Source organism: Schistocerca serialis, chromosome 4, assembly GCF_023864345.2.
Source record: "Schistocerca serialis cubense isolate TAMUIC-IGC-003099 chromosome 4, iqSchSeri2.2, whole genome shotgun sequence".
NCBI lineage: Eukaryota > Metazoa > Arthropoda > Insecta > Orthoptera > Acrididae > Schistocerca > Schistocerca serialis.
The window spans coordinates 765,799,224-765,824,044 of NC_064641.1; the positions used below are offsets into that span (position 1 = coordinate 765,799,224).

Here is a 24,821-nt window from a genome sequence, read left to right on the forward strand (position 1 = left end):
AGCGAAATTGAGGTTGGCTGGGTACCCTCATATCGATGACACCGTTGAAGAGGATCGCCGAGTCAGCAAAGATGGAGAAGGCCATTTGCCTTTGTTTGACTTTGCGAGAGTATTCCTTCTGTTCTTTCTAGCCTGCTGGTTGTGTAGCAGGTGATTCTGCCGCCAGAGGCGAAGATGTGGACAACTTTACAACCGTGGTGCTGAATCTGAGGTCGTATGTCTACATGACTGAGTCCTTTGTTGGAGTGTGTGTGTGTGTGTGTGTGTGTGTGTGTGTGTTAAGGTTGCAATTACCCGATGGACTAGAGTGACGCCCTGATCAGAGAGGTAAGTTTGGATTTTTCCCTCAGTTAGACCATCGAGCAGCCTAGTGTAAATAACACCATGTCAAGAATTCAGTGTTCAATGGGCCTGAACACAAACAGGGTAGCTGTGAAGGAGAGAAGTTGCAAACAGTTGCGGGCTTGAGAATCACAATTCGTCTCCAAAAGCAATGTGCCATTAAATGAACAAGAGGAGGACTTCACAAGGCCAGCAATTGCATCTACACATTCCTGAACTATAAATGGATTAACCGTAGCAAAGGACTGACCTCCTTCAGTATGTGATACCACAAGGAAGTAAGGTGCAGCTAGGAGAGTCTTGGAATCTTTAGCCTCATTCTGTTTGCATTTAAAAATCTAGACTGAGATGGTGAATGGCTCCCTGTGAGAAAATCCCCCATGATTGCTAATATCTCCAATGGCTTGCTCCTTCCAACTAGGGCCCCTGCATAGGAGGTAATTGTTCACACCTCAGGTCACACCTCAGGTCACACCTCCCAAACTCGTCACAAAGGGGCTAAGTAGCAATTTGGTAAGAAAACAGCTCAAACAATCACCCCACCCTGGGCCAGGCCTGTACAAGCGGGTACACGTGAACTCTACCTGTTGACCCAGGGCTGGGAATTATGCATTACCCAGTCACCCGTTATGTGGCAGGTGCGTGGGCCAGCCTTCAAGAGAGCACACGGAGGAAGAAGAAACAAAGAGGAACCCCTAATGCCAATGCAGAGGAAGGATAGGAGATGGAGAACGAAAAAAAGAAAGAAAGAAAGAAACAGTGTAAGGGCAATTCTCATGTCAGGCTACTGAAAATACAGATCACATTCCCAAAAATATCCCAGGCAAGGGACGGGAAAAAGAATAGCAGGAGGATGCAAAATGAAACCGTAAAGATGCTGCAAAGGCTGGGGCCCCTCGGTACCCAAGCACGAACTCACCCAAGAGTGGTGAGCCTCCTGGGAAGTGACCTCATAGAATGATAGGCTTACTCATACTCCTCCCAATAAGCTAATTCCAGACATTTCTCTTTTGGATAGTGAATTGGATGGGGTAAGAGAGGGGTGACTAGTTTGTTGTTGGAGCTCCCTACAAATAATTACATAAGTTAGAACACATTTCCTGTTGACACTATTTTCAAACCAGTGTTCCTTATCACATCCTGCACCGAACATAACAATTATTGTTCTTTTCAAAAGCAGAAATATTGCTTAAAATATTAAATTAGTATTCCTATATTAAATCATTTAAGTTGTAATAATAAACTAATTACATATAATACTTACAAATCGAGTGGGTAGAAGAAAAGTACAAGATATTTTCCTTTGTAATCAGCCAATTTTATTTCTTCAAAAGAGCTGTTTACAACAGCTGTTCCACGAAAATCTGGAGCTGGCGCCTGAACTCTTGGTGCAAAACTAGTAGCACCTGGAAATGTGGAAACAATCCAACTTAACTGTGCACTAATTAATCTGTGTACCACAACTACTTTTCTGACCACATTTTTATTATCTCTTTCACTGATTTGTAATTAATATCTAATTATTAAGAGTGTAAATTGTTTTTGTCTTTACACTGCAAGACAGAACTAATACAATTACAGAAGAATTACAAGAAACCAGACTGGCTGGTCTAGCTTACCTTCAGGAGACGAAATTCCAAATACTGCTGATAGACAATGTAGAAATCTACAAAGCATCACTCTCAAAATACATATGGGGAAGGTTGGAAAGGAAAGGTACGTCAGTCATAACCTTGGGCTGTGAGGGACTCACCTGTTGTGAGGATGAGAGGAAGGAAAGATTCATCTCCCCAAATCTACACAACAGTTTGATCCCTCACAACGTAAGGTTATTATTGACTTGCTTCTCCTTTCCTACCTTGCACATTCAATCCCTCTTTCATCCTTGAGGAAGGAACATCCAAGTTCTGACAACAAAGAACACTATTTTCCAATTTTAAATGTCTCTATTACCATTAGTTGGAATTTCACCTCCTGAAGTTAACAACTGACCAGCCAATCTGTCTTTCAATGTCAACAGGTTTTTTTTTCCTCCGCCCAACTGAATTTTGCTTTTGATACAAACACAAAATGTGGCAATTTTCATGATTTTGTTTACAGCATTGTTGACAACAGAACATCTTGTCAGCACTGTTCTAGAGACGAGTGATACTGGTTCTGTCAGCTTGCATGACTATTACCTGATAGGAATTATTTCTGAGACTGTGTACTGTGGAAAATGATTTAGACTTGATTTATTCCCAAATCACAATATTAGGGATTGCGTGGATTGCTGTGAATCAAACTTGGTGAAAGATAAAGCTAGACTGGACAGTGAGTAGGACTGCCCCCAAATGCATACACAAAATGAAGAATTGTCAATTATGAAGATCTGGACCACGATCGGGTAAGTTAAATTACTGTCACTTTTTTTGGTAAATCTTTATTGTTGTTGTTGTTAACACTAAACAAAATCAAAATCTCACACCTTGACAGTTGCATGCTCGATATACATCGCTCACAAGTAATCTTTAAAATTACCAAAAATGTAACTCGTACAAAATAGATTGAAAAAGATAGTAAAAACTGCAAGTAAACAACTCTGTGAAAAATACAAGAAGATCAGTAAATGACATGTTCTGCACTGGTGGACTGATGACATCATAAATATGGTGGCCTCAAGAACTGTCCAATGGGTTATGCAACTAACATGAAAACATTACCAAAACACAAACTGACACATTAACTGAAGCTGCACTGGAATTGTGTTCAGTTGGTTGGTTTGGAGAGTAAAGGGACCAACTACAGGGTCATCAGTCCCTTCTTCCTCATGCAAACAGGTCTCGTGTTAAAACCTGTCCCAAAAGGAGTCAGGGAAAGTAAAAAGGCCGAATACTAACGAAAGCAACAAACCAAAATGGGAAAACATGCATTACTAGGGAAAAAAGCACTGGAAGATATTAAAATAACATAGCAGATGGCCTGGCTGACCAGAAGAATAAAAAAGGTTTTTGTGTGGAGACGTTCTTGTTAATAACACTTTCAAATATTTTAAAAACTTTACAAAAACACGACAACATCTACAGCAAAAAAAATTGAGGTGTCACCTACATAACATATCGACAATGTCCGAGAACATCTGGGGTGAAGGGCACGCTTCCCGAACAGACCTACAAGGGAAACCCTACCTCTGCCACTATTGCCCAGCTCACTACTGCATCAAGTTAAGAATTATTTCGGACGAGCAAGTCTATAATTTGTAAACCTTTACTTCTTACATAATTAAAAATGTAGTTAAATAACAGGTGTATTAAAACAAAGAACAAAAATATGCATGAGTGTATGTCATCACACGCTTAAGAAAATATCATCACAGGTTTACAAAATTGTGGCAGTCTTAACATAAAATTCAGCTTTGTGAAATGAAGATTTGCTGTATAAAAGTCTATAACTTTCACCCAGACTTTTTTACTTACAGAATTTGGCCAATTACAGACCGCTTGGAACCTAAGACAAAGGTATAATCTTTTTATTTTCACAGAACTACCTCATGTGTTGCCTGTTCGCCTGCCTCTGTTCATCTAATATCACACCCCTAGGTTGTGGATTTCATTGTTGGTCATGAAATTTTTCAGTATTGATCAGTAGCCAGAAACTTTCCCTGTTCTGTACAGTGTCTTCTGTGACGTTAAGTTTTCCAGCCATCCTATTGTGTTTTTTTTTTAAATTTAGAAATGAAATCAAAAATATTCTTCATTAACCTATCATCATTCATTGTGTAAATATGACTGTTTAGCCTACTGTCATTCATTTTGTAAACATGACCGTAAAACTTTCGTCTCCTCTTTCTTATTGGGTCTGTGATTGTTTCTACGTTTCTGTGAAGATCATCATTTCTTCTCATCATCCAGTTGTTATCTTTGTTGGTTCTAATTTTTTTCTGAGTATTTTCATTCCTTTATTTCCCAGTTCTTCTTGTTCACCTCTTATTCAGTGTTAGGCATTCAAATCCATAAAGTGCTGCTGTTTCAATTACTGTTGAGTAGTGTTTGATTTTTGCCTGGAATGATACTGATCTTTTATTATATCAGTTTCGGATGAGGTTGTATGCTAATTCAACTTTTTTTGATCTCCCTAGCACTTGAACTTATCGACTCTCTTGATGTTTCCATATTGTCAATCTTTCTCTGTTGTGTTTATGTTCAATATATTCTGTTTTCTCATATATTAATAATCCTGTTTTAGCTACAATTTCGTGAATTGTTTCTATCATTATCTTTGCATCTGTTTTGTCCTTAGAAATTACTGAAATATCATCAGCAAAAGCAGGACATTTCACCTCAAATCTCTCTCTTCCTTGTCCTAGATGGATTCCTTTGATGTTTTTCTCATGTAGTTATTTATTTCACTCTCATGAGGACCAGATTAAAGACAATCAGTGAAAGCCGATTAAAGAGAATCGGTGAAAACCCATCACCCTGTCGAACATCTGTTTTAATTCGACAAGGTTCAGAAACATTTAGAAATTTAACTTTTGAAGTTGTGTCTCTGAGTCTATGTTCAACAATCTGCTGGTTTTCTTGATACGTGCTGCTTCCAATGTTTCGAATATTGTCTGTCTGTCTGTCTGTCTGTCCACAGAATCATACACCCTTTTTTTTACCTCAATGAATGTAATGACTGAGTTAAGGTTCCATGTTGTACTGATCCTGAGGATGGCTTTCAAGTTAAAAATTCAGTCCAAGCACAAGTTATTTTTTCTGAACCCCGCTTGTTACTCCCCAATAGTGTGTTCTGCTTAATCTTCTATCTTGTTCAGGAGAGTTCTGGATATAATTTTGTAGCTGACTGGAAACAAAGGTATGCCTCAGTAATTGTTGGTGTCTGTCTTGTCACAATTCTTATGTAGTAGACGGATTATGGCTTGTTTCCAGTCATCCAGTATTCTTCCTTCTTCCCAGCAATCTTTTGATGACCTCATTAACGGTTTCACCTGCCCACTTCCCTCTGCTTCTACATCTCAGCTAAAACCTCATCTTTACCTGGTGCTCTTTTGTTTTTCAGCTGGCCAATATATTGTACAATTTTATGCAATGACAGTGGTTGTAAAGGTGGAATTTCCTTTTGAGGTTGCCTGCAAATTATTCGTCATGTTGGTTCCTTGCAGTTTAGAAGATGTTTGAAGTATTTTGCTAGCAACTCACAGTTGTCTGCATGGTTAGTAATTATTTGCCTGTTGAATCTTTGAAGTGTAAACTCATCGGCTTGTAACCTGTTATTTCTTCTCTGAAAACTGTGTAGAAATCCCTAGTATCATTCTGTCTGAAATCTGTATCCATATCCAATAATCATTTTGTCACATTTCCGTTTCTCTGATCAAATAATTTTTGCCGTCAGTTTTATGGTCTCAGTGAATGTGTTCCAGGCTCTTTCCTTTTTGCACAAGCATTCTGTTTTTCCAACCGGTTAGTCTACACCCTATTGCTTCATCACATCTTATTCCATCACCTGATTCCACCACCTATATTTCCTTCTCATTTGTGGTCATCCTGGTTCTTTCACTGTATCTATGATTGCTTCTCTGACTTCATGCCAATTTCTCATCATCTTTGTGCAAAGCTTTTTAACAAATTACTTCTTGTTGTTTGAGCAAAATTTTGTCTCAATTCTATGGAGATTTTTAAATTTGGGTTTTTTACATTGAAATTTGACTTTGATCTCTGTTAAAAAATGGTGCAAATCTATGCCTAGATCCTCTTCTGACCTGTATGTTCACTATTTCTCTACATTCTTGTTTGGTTATTGCACAATGATCCAGTTGATATGGGCCTAAATGTGTATTGGAGAAGACCAGGTGTTCTTTCTCCTTGGTAATTTTCTCTAAAATGCTGACATTACTTTTAAACCAAATTGTCTGTGGAAGTTGATGAGCCTTTTCCCATTCTTACTGGCATATGAGTGCTAGAAAATTTCCTACTATTGCCTTTTATTTCTCTTCTCTACCAATCTGTGCATTGAAGTCTCCTACGAGTAGCTTTATGTGGTGCTTTGGTATTTTTGATGTCTTATTTTCTAGCGTTTCCCAGAATTGTTAGACTTTTTCTGTTTTTCTTTTTCTGTTGTCATTGTTGGTAAGTGGATGTGCATTTATGATGGTATAGCCCTTGTTTGCAGATCTAAATGAAAGAAGTGATATTCGCTCTGATGGTGATGCAAAATTTGTTATGGGTTGTGTTAGATTCCATTTGACCAGGAAAGCTGTCCAAGCGTAGTGACTTTGTTTATTCTTTATGGCTGGTTGTCCTTCATAAATCCTGTAGCCCTCGGTTTCAAATGCATTCTCATCAGTGTATCTGGTTTCTTGAAGTGCTAGGATGAGTGTGTTGCATCTGTTTAACAAATCTGTCAATAGTTAAATTTCCCAGTCTTTAGTAAAGTGTTGATGTTCAATGTGCCTAACAGATGTTTTTTCTTAGGCTGAGTGTGGTAAGTTCTAGGAAGCAATTAAAACTTCCAGCAGTTCGCCGCCTAACCTCAGACAATGTCTCCTGCAGTCGGAGAAGAAATGTCGGGAGAAATTTATACATCATCAATCATGGCCTATCAGCCTGGACGTTCTAAGTAAAGACAATACTGGCCGTGAAAGCCTACACTGTATAAGTTCTAGGAAGCTCCAACTCTTCCTTACAAATGTTCTAGGCTCTCCACAATCTGATGGCCTAGCTGCATCACTGTTTCCAGTGATGAAGGATTGTTTACTTCTTGGAGTAATTTTCCATTCAGTGTTTACAATCATGTCCTGGTTGGAAGTAAATTAGGAAGGGGTGTTAGCCCCTTTATGGGATGCTATAGCTGTGGTCAAATTGCCAGATAGTTCTTAATAGGCTGCCCAATATGGCAAAAGATGCCTTTTTGTAGCTGATCACTTTGACAACAGACACTACTTATTTTTGCAGCTGTCATCAACATGTAGAGATGCTGACCATGTAGCCACTTGTTGCAAGTCAGACGCTACGTGAATTTTTCTTCTGCTCGGTGAGTTGCCTCTAACACTAGTTCCGCCATACTGAGGTACGTTCTCTCTGCTTTTGCTCCCGTTGAGGTATCACTGTCAGGAGACAATGACTTGTCCATCTTCTTTGCCATTGAGATAAATATATTCATTCACATCAGAAGTCATTGATCTTCTTCACATCAACTCTCAGTATGCCAAATAACTGGTTTTCTCTCTCCTCTTACCAACCGATTAGCTATTAGAAATAAACTGCTCTGCAGTGGTCATCTGGACCATTGAGTACTGGGCCCTCAGCCATGAAAGGCTTGGTCCGGATTTATAGGACTCGCTGATCACTAATATACATAATAAAAAAGCCTGCCACTCCATCATTACAATCTATTCCCTTAGAACTGAGAGAGGAAAAATCATTCCTCACAGAAATGTAAAACCTGTGCTACACTCACAAAACCATTGATTAAAACAGATGGTATGTCTCCAGTCCAACCAATGAATGAATGCTCTCTTATCAACATACAAATGATAGTCATTTTAAGTATGGGACACTGTTATAATCATGCCACAGACATCACATGATGAGGCCCACCATGGCAATGGACGAAACCACCAGTTAACAGGCTGTGACCTAAAAGAAGGATTTTATCTGAGTGGCTGGATGTAAAGATGTCATCGTTTGCTTATCTGCCCCGTTTATTTACACTCATTTCCAACAACCCTCTTTCCCATATAGCCAATAGTGCCTTCACATGATGCGACTTAATTATTTACTAGCCTGTATAGCTACTGCTCTAGCAATCTCGTTACCATGAATTCTAACATGGCCAGATACCCAACAGAATGACACTTCCTTGACCTGCCTGTGCAGAGCATATCCTTGATTTTCTTGGCAAGGTTCCCTGGTGGATAAGATTCTCTAGATGCTTGGCAGGGCACTCTGGGAGCCAGAGGAAAAGAGGAAAATTTTTGTATGTGCACTTATCTCCTCAATAGCCATAATGAATGCAGATAACTTTGTAGCGCACACACTGAATTTTGTTGGTAGATGAATCCCTATGTCACCATCTGGGAAAGCAATTTAAGAGCCAGGTAAAGTCTCCTTGCTTGTAGTCTTCCATGTAAGCCACTGAGTCATTATAGTGCTGCTACAATGATATAAATGTTGATACTAAAAATATGTCTTATTCAACTTCTTGTGTTCAAGTAATTGAAACTTTATCTTGGTCTCCGTATCACCTGAGGTGGTTGCTTGCTGCATAACAGAAAACAATGGTATCTTCTGTGTTGTTCTCTAATAAATACTGTTTTGCCCAGAACTCTTAATGGTTTGGTGGTTCATGGGAAGTTCAGGGACAGTCTTCCTACTGGATGTTGTACAAAGACAGCTGCTGGAGACTGAACAAATCAGCTTGTTTTGTTTTGTTTTAGAGCACAAAAACAACTGGGGTCACACGTGCCCATGTCAAAACTATAGAACTCGAAGACAGAGAGGAGTTAAATGGCGATACGCCAATCCCAACTGACACAATAGAAGACGGCTAAAAACAGGCACGTGGAAAAGGGCAAAAAAAAGACACCATACAGAAATGGATGTCCAAAACTAAAATCTAAATGGCCTTTGCCGCACTGCTTTGGGAGATAAAAAGTAAAACACGGTAAACAGTCCAAGTGCCATTTGCTAAAACGGCCGATAACTCAAACGGGAACGTAAAAGGTCAAAAAATGGACATTGCCTCAGGAAGTGGCGGACGGTTAACACTTGGGTGCAATGTGTACGAATTGGTGGGGTAGCACCAGTTAGCAAATCACGGTTGCTAAAAAGGCAGTTCCGCTATGCAGCTGAGTTAAAATAACCTCCTCCCAGCTGGAGGGCCGAGAAGAGGTCGTCCAAGCCGCTGAGAGAGGCTTAATAAGCCGGAGCTTATTCCTGTGAAGGGTGGACCATTGGCGATGCCAAAGGGACACCACATCCTGACAGACAGAACACAGATCATTGGAGGGAATATAGGTACTCACAGGCTGAGGTACTAGGAACGCAGATTTGGCAGCAGCATCAGCAGCCTCGTTTCCTGGCAGACCAACATGACCAGGAACCCACAGAAACATGACATTGACTCCACCAACAGTGAGCAAGTGACAGTTTTCCTAGGCCCACTGCACTAAGGGATGAGCAGTATACAGTGCACAGACTTTGGAGGGCGCTGAGTGAGTCTGAACAGAGGACACAAGTAGGAAGGCTGTGTCGCCAGATGTACTCCGTGGCCTGATGCAAGGCAAAAAGCTCGATTGCAAATACTGACGAGTGTGCCAGAAGCCGATATCGAAAGACACGGGTGCCAATGATGAAGGCACACCTGTCCCCACAGTCAGTCTGAGAGCCATCAGTGTATATAAAGGTACAATCGCGAAGTTCCATGCAAAGGTTTGAAACTGAAGGCAATAGAGCAAGGCTGGAGTAGTGTCCTTAGGAAGCAAATGACAGCCAAGATTAACATGGGCCGCTTCACGAAGCCAAGGTGGCGAAGGGTTGACACCCACCGCGAAAAGTGCAGGTAGTGTGAAGTTAAGCCACTGTAGCAAGTGCCGAAAGAGGACTCCAGGAGGTAACAGAGAAGAGGGACGAGCCCCATACTGATGATCTAAGGAATCATCAACGGAGGAGACATAAGAAAGGTGGCCACATGTGGCAGACAAACGGCATGCGTATTTGCTGAGGATAAAGTCACGATGGTACGACAGTGGTAGTTCAGCAGCTTCAGCATACGGACTCTCAACTGAGCTGGAGTAAAAGAGGCCCGTGGCCAAGTGGAAGCCATGATGGTGTATAGTGTTGAGACGGCATAAGATGGGTGGGTGTGCAGACGCATAAACAAAGCACCCATAGTCAAGATTCGAACAGACAAGGGACTGGTACAAACAGAGGAGGGTGGTTCGATCGGCACCCCAGGCAATACCATTGAAAACATGTAGGACACTGAGGAACCACGGACAGCGGGCTACCAGATAAGAGACTTGGGAGGACCAAGAGTGTTTCCTATTGAGCATGAGCCGCAGAAATTTCGTAATTTCAATGAACAGAAGGGCTACAGGCCCAAGATGTAATGATGATGGGAGAAACCACTTGTGTCACTACAAATTCTTACAGACGGTTTTGTCAGTGGAAAAATGAAAGCCATTGTTGATGCTCCACGAGTAAAGATGATCGAGACGCCGCTGAAGACACCGCTCAGTGGGACAGGTCCGTGGAGAACTGCAATAGATGGAAAAATCGTCAACAACAAGGGAGCCAGAGATGCTCAGTGGGAGACAGGCCATAACAGGGTTAATGGCACTAGCAAAGAGCATAACACTCAGGACAGAAACATGGGGCACACTGCTTTCCTGTATAAAGGTGTCTGACAAGGCAGAACCCAAACACACCCTGAAAACTATTTTTTAAAAATGCATGAAGCAAACAGGGCAGGCGGCCACGGAAGCCCCACGTGGAAAGAGTACGGAGGTTACCAGTTCTCCAGCAGGTGTCGCAGGCCTTCTCCAACTCGAAAAACATGGTCACAGTCTGGAATTTCCACAGAAAACCATTCATGCCATGAGTGGACAAAGTAATGAGATGGTCAACTGCCAAACGCCGTGCTCGAAATCCACACTGTGTATTGGTCAGCAAATTGAGATTCGAGCCACCATACCAGCATGGCATGAATCGTGTGTTCCATCACCCTGCAAACACAGCTGGTAAGAGATGGCGCGGTAGCTAGAAGGAAGGTTTTTGTCATTACTGGGCTTAGGTAAGGGTATGATGCTGGCTTCACGCCAGCATCTGGGAAATGTGCCTTCTGCCCGCAAGAGAAAGGTGCTGCAACATCTGAATGTGGATCGCGTCCTGCCCTGGGGCGGAGCATCAGGATAAACTGAGAGCATGATCGAGCTCTCTCATAATAAAGGCGGCATTGTAGCACTCACGATTCGGAAAAGAGAAGGGTATCGCCCAAGCGGCCTCCACTCACTTCCGATGGAGGAAGACAGGCTGATAGCTTCCACAAAATGATGGCCTAAGGTATTGGAGATAGCAATAGGATCTACGATAACGCTGTCTGCTAGTGTGAGGCCGAAAATTGGGGAATGGATCTTGGTCCCTTAGAGCCGCCGGAGGTTCGCCCACACGACAGAGGAAGGGGTGGAACTGTTAAAAGAATTAGTGAATAAAATATAGCTAGCTCATTTGCTATCCCGAAGAACATGACGACACTTAGCATGCACCTGTTTATAATGAATGCAGTTTGCCACTGTAGGATGATGGTTAAATACGCGGAGAGCACACCCCTGTGTGCTAATTGCATCGCTGCATGCTTCAGTCCACCACAGGACAGGGACACGGCATGGTAAAGAGGAAGTGCGAGGAATGGAACATTCTGCAGCAGTAAGGATAATGTTGGTGAGATAGTCCACCTGGTCATCACAAATGGGAAAATCTTGTTCTTCGAAGATCACCGGGGAGGAGTAAAGCTGCCATTTGGGCGTGCATGCAGATGGGGCAGGAGTCAGCAAATGGAGAGCACACAGGAAATGATTGCTCGAGTAGGTGTCAAGAAGAATGGACCACTGAAGACTATGGGGAAGCTGGGCAGTGCAAAACGATAGGTCCAAATGGGAATAGGTGTGTGAGGAGTCAGAAAGGAAAGTGGGTGCTCCAATGTTAAGGCAGAAGAGGTTAAGTAGGTTAAGAAGGTCAGCGAAGAGGGCACCTATCTGACAGGTCCTGGGAGAACCCCAAAGGGAATGATGCGGATTAAAGTCACTGAGTACCAAAAATGGAGGTAGCTGCCCAATAAGCTGAAGGAAGTCTGCCCTGGTGACATCAAATGATGGAAGGACATGAATGGTACAGAGGGAAAAAAGTGAGCTGGGGAAGGAAAAGGTGAACTTCAACATCCTGAAGACGGTTAGTCACAGAGATGGGTTGACTATGACATGCATCCCTGCATGAGCAGCACGACACCCCTATGAGATGAAATGCCAACCTCAGGGGGAAGGTCAAAACGAATCAGGAGGTAAAGTGAAAGCCCAAAGCAGTCATGAGGGCGTAATTTTGTTTCCTGAAGGTGGAGTACAAGTGCATGCTGCAATGCTAAAAGCAGCTGTAAATCCTCTTTGTGAGACCAAAGGCCGCAAATGTTCCATTGGAGGAGAGTCATGATGAGGAAGAGATGTAGGGGTGTCAACTCGGCAGCTGTCGAGTGACAGCCGGTGTAGTCATTACTACAGGACACAGAAGCAGGGAGTCTTCTCCATGGGGGTCCACAGGGGCATCAGCTTCCTTGTGCAGTCGGTCTGCGGAGTCCAACGCTATTAAATGGTTGGTGGTGCGCACCGGCGATACAGAAGCCGGCCAGGCTAGGGTGCCACATGGTAACACCAGTGAAGAGGGTCTTCAAGTTGGCAAAGGAGAATACCATTTGGCTTTGGTGGACTTCTTCGAGACCTTCCGGTTAGAGGAAGACTTGGGTGGTATTTGGCTGGAGTGACGGAGGAAGTCTTAACGGGAGTACTACTTCTGTCCTTCCTGGCCTAATGGTGGTGTAGTGGTGGCTGCACCCCTTGAGGCCAGAGTTCGACACATTGTTGCAAAGTTGGATGGGACGGATGGCTATGCTACCTTGACACCGGGTGATTTCACAATCTCAGAGCTGAATTTGAGGCTGCATGTCTGCGTGGCCATGTCCTTCATGGAGCGAGGGGTAACAAGAACAGAACTATAGGTGCCAGACGGGTGAATGCAGGGTTTGCGACTAGCCAGTAACTTGCGAGCTACTGGGTAAGGCACCTTTTCCTTTAGCTGGATCTCTTGAACAGCCCGCTCATCAAGATACACGGGACAATCCCAAGAGGAGATAGCATGGCCGCCATTACAGTTGATACAATGGGCAATGGGGAGAAGGAGGTGGAAAACCGGCCTTGTCGACATCCCTACCACAGCTGACACATTTGGCTGGGTGTCAACAAGACCTTCTAGTGTGGCTGAAACGATGACACTAGTAGCAGTGCATTGGGTTTGGAATGTACGGCCGGACTGTGATAATTTCATAGCCTGCTTTGGGCTTGGACAGAAGCACCACTCCATCAAAGGTGAGAAAGAGTGTGCAGGTGGGCACTAAGGAGGAATCAACCTTTTTCATTACACAATGGACAGCAATGACACCCTGATCAGAGAGGTAAGATTGGATTTCGGCCTTGGTGAGACCATCGAGCAGCCTGGTGTAAATTACACCAGTGGGGGAATTCAAAGTTCTATGGGACTCGACACGAACAGGGTAACCATTGAGAAGTGAAGCAGCAAGCAGTAGTTGTGCTTGCGCATCACAACAACAGCTGCTATCAAATAGTAAAGGTTCACCCATTTCAATAAAGAGGCCAGGGATAGGAATCGTTCAGTAAATCCCACTTGCCTGCCAACATTGTGCACTATGTGCAAAATCTTTAAGCCAAGCCATAAATTTTACACTTTTAGTGTAGACAGTACTGGAACAATGCTTTAAAAACTATTGTCTACAGAACTTTTCTACATACCAAACTGTACCACAGATATACTCTGATGTTTACTGGTGAGCCTTTTCTCAAAAATGAGATGAAGGAACCTAGCTGACTGATCTAAATGAAAAATGCTGCCATTAAAATCTAGCTCTGGTTCACTGTAGTTATGATTCATAAAATTAAATTAACACACTTGGTTTTATCAATTGCAAACTTGAAACCTGTATTTTTGTGTCCATGCCTCCAGTCTCTGAAGCATAAACCATTTTCTTACAAAACTGACTGAGAACATGTCTCTGATCTGGTAGTGGAATATAGCTTTGAAGTTAAGGATTTCAATAAATCTGGCAACCTTCCACAAAAGTCCCAGTTGATGCGTAATCCTACATTTACCTTTCCAATGAATGATACTAACAAACAATATAATAATTTATTACATGAGGTGTCAATATTCAATATTCAGAGATATGATAGGAACACTCGTTTGAAGCAAAAAAACTTCATATGGATGCATGCTCTACTCCAAATGATTTCCAAGATAGGACACATTTAATATACACTTGTTTTGGCTAGTGGCATGCACATATGCATTTTACCCATCCAACATCTCATGTTTTATTCTAGCCCAACATACCTCATTGCTTTCAACCTTTTGGCTTGAGTTATTTCTGCCATTAAACTAACCTATGGAATGCATAGTTCTCCTTGGTGTATTGTGAGTGCAGTAGTGTAAGACATTGAGCGTATCAAAGAGAAGCTTTGGTTAACTGTGCTTGTACATGCACTGGCTAAAATGCCACATATCTAAAATAATGAAGATTATGCAAATATAGTGTATGTTTATGGCACCTGCAATCGCAGTGCTCCTCTTGCTGTTGAAGAATACCACTGGCACTTTCCATCGCATTGAATTCCTGATCATAGTGTGTTTACCAGAGTTTTCAGCAAACTGCATGAAAAAGGTATTCTTTAAAGTCCCCATTTTTTTTCTTCTGAAATACAGTTCAACAAAGTGCACTGGAACAGCAACACATTGTTGAAATGTTGCACCAGTCCCACTACCAGCACAAAAAGATATGCTCACCATATTAATTTCCGACCAATACTTTTGTGGAAAACATTACATGTGCATTTCGCGTATGCATTTCAACCACAATCTTCAACTTTGCAACAATGCCACACAAACAGAATTGTCACCAGCCAAATGTCAATTGTCACGTACTTCCAATAATACCTTTCACTGATGAAGCTGTGCTTACACGAAATGGAATCCACGTCTAATAATCATTGACGGCTTCAGGATAATCCAAATGTTACAGTGGAAACTAATTTCCAGATCTGGTTTTAGACCAGTGTTTGGTGCTGCATGATGGGTAATATGTTCAGTCCAGTCATTTTACAAGAGTGAATGACAGGACAGATTACTTGCATTTCTTGGAAAATTCGTTTGTTGATCACCTTGAGTACATTCCTTTGGCCACACAGACTGCAACGTACTTCCCGCATGGTACAGACCCTTCACATTTTCCTAGACATGTGGGGGAACATCTCAAATGATCTTACCCTTATCGCTGGACTGGTCATGGTAGTTCAAATTACTGGCCACGAAGATCGCCACACATTAAGCCATTGGATTCTTGTTTTTGGGGTTGGATGAAGCACGAGGTGTACAAACGAAAGGTGAATAAATGAGATGATTTGCCTGGCTGCAACATGGACACTGCTGCCTTCATTAGGGGATGTGCAGAGGCAGCAACTGACAGTGGGGTGGTCAAAAATTTCTTGTGAACTCTACAACAGCTGTAATGTGATGTGCAGTAAGGCTTAGAGGTGAATGTGTTAAAAATATGCATTGTTCAATTGATACTTTAGAAAACACATGTTGTAATGTTTACTAACTGTTGAATGCGTGTACATGTGTAAACCTTTGTGTGTTGAATAGTACAGAAAATAAACCACTTGGAATAGGGCGTATGTCAATATGAATCTTTTGCTTCAATCAATTGTTCCTGTCATATACCGGAAATACGGAAGCGTCCGATCCCACCCGTCTGCTTTGACCCACGACGTCACAAATATGGCGGAAACAAAAACAAACACACACACTTTCCACAAGAAGCCTAATGACACTAATGGGACAAGCGCGGGAAATGGGGTGTTTTGGGTGGGGGGCAAACTAAACATAAACAAATTTAGACGCCTTGCATAGCTACAACGTGTAAGTGAAGACAGCCATGCATGAATACCCACCCACCTCCCCAGGGGTCGTAACCCCTGCAACTCATAGAAGATAAAGATGCTTCAGTAGCTGATTAGTGTTTTTTGTCTTAAAAAAAAAAAAAAATCTCACGGGATAGAACGAACAGATCAGAAAAGTAAATAAAATAAGATAAAACAGAACTGGAGACAGCCACACTCAAACCAAACTCTGCGCCGTCATGACGTCACACACGACAACACCCTTACGTCACGGGTCAAAGCCGACGCGTTGGATCGGACGCTTCTGTCGACCCAATATACCTGAGTATTGACCATTCCTCCTTGGACACCCTGTAAAGGATATCACAACTACTGTGCAAATTTATTGTTTATTTTCACATGCAAGCTATGTCTAAGAAATGACGTATATCTTCAAGGTGAGACAGCAATCGCAGTGTTAACTCCGCAAGAGAGATTACCTGGTTGTGCATTTGTGTATCATTCGCCGAGGAATAAAAGCCAAAGCTGAGCAAATATGTGATCAACATCAGAAGATATATGAAGATTGTACTCTAATCAAAACTGACAGAACTGCCAAGTTGAGATTCACAAACTGAGTTATATTTGGCAATATTCTTTCAGAAGCAACAGTACTGAATCTGAAGCCTATAACTGCAAGTGTGTATGTCAGAAGCTTTAGCACATTATTCAGTGAAGACATTCACAAACTGACACATCCACAGTTGATTAAACATGAGTAGAATAACATTTAGCATTTACTGCTCGAGATAAGACCTAAACTTAGAGAACGACCAATGGGAAAATTACACTGGCTTGGTATGTGGTTCCTCCAGTGTCATTTGGTGCTTCAATAACATAAGACTATTCTCTTAACATACTATCCCATAAGAAAGCTTCTTTTACAGCCACCTCCATGAGAGTCACATCATTTAGGATAGAATGATACTTCCTAAATCAACATTTGAAGTGACTGATGAATTTCTTCCTCTATAACAACCACACACTAGACAGCAGTTACCCATTCAAGGGTATGCCAGAAGTAGCCTTACAAATGAGAGCCTTCAGAGATGAAGCGTAAGTCAAATCATGCATAACCAGGAACAAATAGGCACATGCTACCAGCCCCTTCAGTAAAATAAACCAATAACATGATGATCTTGCAAACTTACTCTAATTGACACTTACGGGAGTTCCTTCTTGACTGATTTACATATGTTTACTAAAAGAAAACAGGTACTTTGAAACATTAAAAATAACCACTGCTTCTCTTATACTATCAGCTGCTGTTTTTATTGAAAACAGCAACAAAGCATTCATTGAACACAGCTCACTAGCAGCTAATTTACATACTGGCGACATCAAGATCTGTTTAATACAACTTCAAACATACACAACTCAGAAATTAAAGCAAAACACTTACCCAGTTGTATATTGCGGCTGAACACTGAAGAAATCACATTTGATTTCTGAAAGAAAAAAAAGGAGTAAAATGTAGTTTATCTATGACAGGATTATTCTGTGGACAAAAAGGAAAGTGTCAGAATAAGGGCATAACTGCACTTCACTACAACAGAATTCGGCACATATCAACTGGTTCTTTATTCTGTCTGAACTAGTATCGACTCTGGTGTTATTCTAGCAGAAGCAAATCCATTCCGTTTCTGCTGTAAGTAAAGAAAAGGTGACTTGAGATTGAAGTTACCTGCTCTGTGTTCCTTATTACATATACCACTCAACTACTCGTGTAAATTGGAATTTATTAGTTAGAATTATTTGATCTAACCGATTAAATGCAGTCAAGTTACATCTGCAATTGGTAAGTTAAAGGATTATCCGACTCAAACTACGACAGTAACAGTGACCTCAGGATAAAATTTACTATTGCCTTGTGGTTTTTCGAACTAAAATACAACAAAATGTCGTACAACTTGTTCTTAATGCTACATCTAATCGTCGTTAGGAACTCAACTTACAAATGTTCTGAATAGAAGAAAAGTCTACGTCAGCTCAACATGAGAAATAAAAATGGTCAAATACTATTGTGGTTAATAACACACACTGGAAGTAGCAATGTGATCTCTGGGGTGATAGAATTAAAGATCCTGGTCTAGATTATGTATTTCTACCATGAATTAAATAAAAACGCAGTGACAAAATCTAATTTCGTAACATATGATCGGCATGTAATCATAAAATGAATGAAGAAATGCATGAAGACCGGTGTCTGACATTGTACCCTAGCTGTTCTTTTCTAGACTTACCGTAGAATTAGAGAGCAGAATCCTTGTCGCAATGCACTTGATTAGTCCAGCCATGTTAAAAAAAAATCACTACTTTAAAAAAACAAAGTTGTAACAACCACACAACTCTTCAAAAGTCATGCAGTTACACTTGAACTTCCGACGACCGACATCGATCCTGCGATATTACTGACGACAGAATTTCATATGCCGCATATCGACAAAATGTAACTTTAGTCGATATCTCATTACTGAATTCAAATAGATATAGATAATATACATCCAAACGAAATACACCAAGACCCTGACAGCCAAATAATTTATGGGATAAATTAACAGTAATTATATGGAATGGACATCCTCATATTATCGCTGTTTATTACCAGACCTTAATCGTTTAGCAGCCGCGAATAGAAAGAATACAACATTAAGAATACAAGTAATTAACAATATAGCGTACATCCAATAGAATAAGAATACATTAATTAATAGTGAAAATATATAGGAGTACTTTCCCTTATGCAATAAATATTTTTGTCTATGGATTTTATACTGTAGGACATCAGTGAATAAAAATGTGCAAATTTACTGTGCTCACAGTTTTTACTTACTTTTATGGCAAAAACAACCATACCTAAGTGTTTTAGCATGTCTAGTATGTGTTTTTTTTTCAATCTACAGTTTTATCAATGTGCACACCCAAAAGCTTAGAACTATATGCACTGTTTATTATTTGTTATAGGTAGGCCTACAGTTAACTTAATGGGCTACATTGTATGTATGTGGGAAATTTATGACAGTAAAAAAATAGACAAACCAGGTTTCTTAAAAGTTTGAAGCTTTTCTATCTATAACAAACCGATCAATAGTTTTAATGAAAACATCATTTAATGTTTTCTCTGTGGATGCTTCATTGATCAGCTTGACAGACTCCTCATTCAAATAAAGTGATAGATCGTGAGCATAGAGGAAGAACAGTAATGGGACCATGCTCAAATCCTGTGGATTCTCATTGCGATTTTGCCTCATAAAGACGATATCGCATCGCTGTATCATTCATCTATCCTAGATTGACTTTCTGTACCCCATTCCATAAACAGCAATGAAACCAAGCGTGTGCTGAACCATGCAAGCAATAAAAATATCATTTACCTAACAGAATATTAGGATGACAGATGCATTTGATAAATCACTGAAGATCCCAACCGAGGATGTTTTATTGTTTACAAATTTTGTTATGTGCTCAGTGAAGATCTAAACAGCTTCCATCTGTAGTGTAGCTCTGTAAAATCAAAACTGTGACTGAGTAAGTATTCAATTACTGGACAGGTGTGACAATCTTTGAGTACACTATCTTCTGATTAATTTTGAACAATGATGTAAAATATGAGGCTCGATCAGTGAAGTCATCTTTCTTATTGAGAGACCTAACAATGGTGTGGTTCAAAGTGTATACCAAAATACGCTGAACTGTTTATTACACATGTGGCTCGGCACATAAGAAATTACAGGACCATAACTTTTTAGTATCTTATTGGAGATTTCCTAACTCATTAAGAACTTTTAGTTTTGAAGATTATGATAATCTTGTTTATTTCAGATGGGAATGTGTGAAAAATGCTCATTCTGTTAAAGCTCCTCTGTACTGATTCTTTGTTGTATATTTTTGCTTTCACTTCTGAGTTTCTTGAACAGATTTCCTCATATGCTTCTGATAAGAAATTATTAAAAATATCTACCGCAGATCAAATTTCTTTTTTAATGTGGCCTTTCTCTTTAGTAGAAATAGTCCCATGTTCAAGGCTTTTTTCCCTGTGTCTGTTTTAACTGCATTCTGTATTGATTTGATATTATCATCTAATCTGCCAATTTATGGCAAGATATTCATACTCATGAATTAGTGTGAAACATTTTCTTAAATGTTACAATACTGTATATAACATGAAAATACTTCAGGTTTCTTACTCGTTCTGGGTAATTTGTAGATTTTCCTTTTCCATCTTCAAGGTACTTTAATACCTGTAGTGATTACTTTGATGACTTCCTTGTGTTACACTTAATTATTACTTTGAAAAACTGTTTTCAAACTTATTAAGGAATAGTCGATTTTAGAGCTGTCATTAGACTCATTGTTCACTTCACTCCAATCAGCTTTTTTTTTTTTTTAACCTTCTATTGTAAGGATCGTGCTATTGAACATACGATCTTAGCGACTATGTTGCCGTCACCCTGCGTAAAAAGCGGTATTGGGTCTAAAATCACCCACAAGACTCGCTGATTGTGTTACGCTTTCTGGTAGAAATCCTGTCTATAATTTGGAATCAAGTCTATCTATTCAACCACATACTTGTGTTGGATCCTGTAAAGACGTCTTTTAATGGTTACAGCCACTGGTGAATCATATCCGTGCCACTCTCATAATCCCAAACGAGTCACCTTTTCCGATCCTACCTGCTAAGGATCCCATACAGCAAAAATTCCAGTGCTGTTTTTTAAACAGTCCCTCTGCGTCTTGCTTACTGCTCCTCAGAGTCTGCCCCATCCTTTCTGCGGCCATGTCCATGTGATCGTCCAAATTTAAGTCAAACCCGAGCATTAGTCAGAAAGTGCTATATCTGAGACCTTCGGCAGCCTGTGGAGAAACGGGGCAAGTTGAGTTTATGCGACAGGACCGCGTTTTGACCACTTCGTGGAAATGGGAACATGTTTTGATAGCTCTGCCAACTGTGTACAGTGTGTAAGGCCGGCGCCAAACAAAGCTTTTCCCTGCAACATGGGGTAGTAGAAAAGGTAGTACGTGCAATTATGGTGGTGTTTCCTGTTGGGAAAATGAGGAAGACTGCACATCATTCGGGGCACGGAAGAAAGATGAGGATTTTGCTACTGCATTGCAGTACGTCTCCAAACTACATACAGACACTGCAGTCCGAAAGAGATCTGCGACTCTCACTGTGCATTCATGTCTGTCACTTAAAATTTTTCTCCCACCTTGTTATTTCATAACATCCAACAGAGAAAAGCTACGAGCTATAAAAACTCTGCTACTGTCATCCGTTAGAGAACTCGATAACATATTAATGCGTCCCTGTCTTCTGATATATCGAAAACAAGTACAGTCTGCATGCCGGCATTGACCATATGTAGCAATCCTATTAAATATACAGGTATTGGTTTATTGCAGTAGGCGGCTCGTGATTGAAGTCGTTTCCACAGATCAGTGTAAAGTATCGTCACTTGTGCTTTAGGAGGACCATATCCCACAGACTATCAATCGGAAGAGAGGGTGCCTGTGTTGTTGCTTGAAACATTTTTTTCTGCTGTAACAAATCCAAGCAGTGCATGAATACAACTACAAACACCACCATAATTTTGTCTTTTCCACCGGAAGTAGCAGCAACATAATTTACACCATGTGATGTTCAGCTTTCGGTGAGATCCAATGGATTGAGACATGCTAAACCAACATTAGCATGTCTCGATCCATTGGATCTCACCGAAAGCTGAACATCACATAGTGTAAATTATGTTGCTGCTACTTCCATGATACACACAGAATGATTGAAATAAAAGACAGAGGCGGTGTTTCTTATTGACAGAAAAAATGTGGAAGACATCATGACATACGGAAACTGGTAGAGTTTTGTGACGTTGAGGAGCATTTCCAAACAGCTGTCCAATAGTGACTGATGACCTCTTCATTTAAAGTCTTCTTTCTCAGTGACGTGCTATTAGATGTCTACGGGCCCTGTTTCGACTGATCCGTCGTATTGCAGCCATGTACGCGATCACTGTTTTGGTGCAGACCATCCCAGGAGGGTGTTGCTCCCACTAAGACTCTCTCTCCATCTCAAACAAGTGATATCAGTTAATTATCATATGGTAGTCAACAGCGTACCAGTGGACAGGTGGGATGGAGGAGATGCTGTCGATTTACTGTAATAAGCACCACAATTGGTAATGTAAACAATTTTAGCAATTCTACAAGTTTTTCTATATTTCAGCACTGACCAATGAGGCGGCAGCGTGCTTCCCAATTTCTGTGTCATCGCTAAACCACCCCTCCATTACTTTGTTAGTATAATATACAAGACTGCGAATATAGATAGATGACTGTGCAGTATGTCCATTCATTTTTAATTCTCGAACATGTATATACCAAAGTATACCAGACAGCGTCCTATATTGATCTCCACTCACGCTCATAAATTAAGGGAAATTGCTGAATGTGGTGCCACACAACATGGCACTACACAAAACTGGCGCTAATAGCATAGGCACATAGGGAACACAGACGACACAGATCTGTAAGCCCACAGTATTGGTGATAAGTTGAGAAAACCCTCCCAAAACACATGTGCTACAAAACACCACTGTTTCCTGTGCATGATCACCATGCACACGTACACAGGCCACACAACGGGTTGGCATACTCTTGATCGGGTGGTCGAGAAGCTGTTGAGGTATAGCCTCCCATTCTTGCACCAGTGCCTGTCAGAGCTTCTGCAGTGTCGCAGGGGTTTGAAGACGTGCAGTGATACGTCAACCGAGAGCATCCCAGACGTGCTCGATGGGCTTTGGGTCTGGAGAACAGGCAGGCTACTCCATTTGCCTGATATCTTCTGTTTCAAAGCACTCCTTCACGATGGCAGCTCGGTGGGGCCGTGCATTATCATCTATCAGAATGAGGGTGGGACCCACTGCATCCCTGAAAAGGTGGACATACTGGTGCAAAATGACGTCCCAATACACCTGACCTGTTACAGTTCCTCTGTCAAAGACATGCAGGGGTGTATGTGCACCAATCATAATCCCACCCCACACCATCAAACCACGACCTCCATACAGGTTCCTTTCAAGGACATTAAGGGGTTGGTATCTGGTTCCTGGTTCACTCCAGATGAAAACCCGGTGAGAATCACTGTTCAGACTATACCTGGACTCGTCCATGAACATAACCTGGGACCACTGTTCCAATGACCATGTAGTTCTTGACACCAGGCTTTATGGGCTCTCCTGAGGCCAGGGGCCAGTGGAATTAACCTTGCAGGTCTCTGGGCGAATAAACCAAGTCTGTTCAGTCGTCTGTAGACTGCGTGTCTGGAAACAACTGTTCCAGTGGCTGAGGTAAGATCCTGAGGAAGGCTACCTGCAGTACTCCATGGCCGTATGCGGGTACTGATAGTGAGATATCGGTCTTCTTGTAGTATTGTACACTGTGGGCATCCCTTACTGCAGCGCCTGGACACATTTCCTGTTCGCTGGAATCGTTGCCATAATCGTGAGATCACACTTTGTGGCACATGGAGGGCCCGTGTTACGACCTGCTGTGTTTGACCAGCCTCCACTCGCCCTCGTATTCTAACAATCATAACGTCATCAATATGTGTTCTTTGAGCCATTTTCAACACACAGTCACCATTAGCACGTCTGGAAACGTCTGCATACTTACTCGGTGCACCATACGCTGACATGCACCAACACACCTCTGCATATGTGGACTGCTGCCAGCGGCACCGTGAGACGACCACAGGTCAAATCCACCGCATGGTCATACCCCGAGGTGATTTAAACCCACAAACCGCCCACCAGAGCGTTGTTTCACTATGTATCAGCATTATCCTTAATTTATGAGCATGAGTGTACATATTTCTAACACTTCGACCATAGCGCGTTATTTACGATTACGATTTCCCATAGTTCCGTATGCGGATCGGAGTCACAGGGAACTCTTGAATTCTTAAGACAAAGCTGGAGACTGAAAGATCTACCAGCATTCTCTTTGACCAACACTCCCTGTAACTGTGACACTGACCAGCTGACCAGAAGTGGGAGGCTACTATATGCACTACATTCCACGACTCATGAAGGAACAGAGCGAACCAAATCCGTAACTGAAGTTCAGCTAAAACTGTCCCACACTAATTTTGCTCATAGCTCCCACCCAAGTGTACAAGATCTCTCCAGATGCCGGCATGTCGAGGAGGTTAGCACCCCTTATCGGTGTATAGTAGATATGAGAGTGTTGTGACGACATAACAGGCGGTTACTAAGAAGAAAAGAGTTGTTTATGCATTATGGAAGTCCAGACGGACGGAGTTTGAAGCATTTCACGTACATTAACTGCGCTATCAATCCACAAGTATTGTTGCAGTGTCTGAGGTCTGTACTGCGAAGGTATTAGTAAGAGAGAAATGATTGTGGAACATAAACACATACACCCCTAAGGCTACACGGATCTTCACTTAAAACACACTGCAATGCTAAAGCGGCGTGGCTTCCGGCCAATTAGTTATGTGGAATGCAATGCTGTTAAATATTCCAATGTAAAAAATATATTGACAGCGCATCACGTACATTCTCCCTGCAAGTTTCTCTATCGTAATCTATGGTGAGAAACAGCAAAGCACGAAACTACTACCTTTCACAACAAAGAAAACGTCGATTCTTTGTAACACAAACACTACATAGGTTTCCAGAGGTGTACGCCGCATCTTATTTAC

General features: G+C 41.4%; 1 protein-coding gene across 1 annotated transcript in view; it reads right to left on the reverse strand.

The window, feature by feature from the left end:
* The window catches only part of LOC126473315 (peroxiredoxin-like), a 39,440-nt gene extending 20,933 nt beyond the window's left edge, over positions 1-18,507 (reverse strand). The window contains exons 1-3 of the mRNA XM_050100298.1: positions 18,343-18,507; positions 17,502-17,547; positions 1,607-1,748 (exon numbers count right to left, since the gene is read on the reverse strand). Coding sequence (XP_049956255.1) covers positions 1,607-1,748; positions 17,502-17,547; positions 18,343-18,396 — 242 coding nt within the window. The 5' untranslated portion in view covers positions 18,397-18,507. The remainder of the gene's footprint in view (positions 1-1,606; positions 1,749-17,501; positions 17,548-18,342) is intronic.
* Between the last annotated feature and the right edge of the window lie 6,314 nt (positions 18,508-24,821).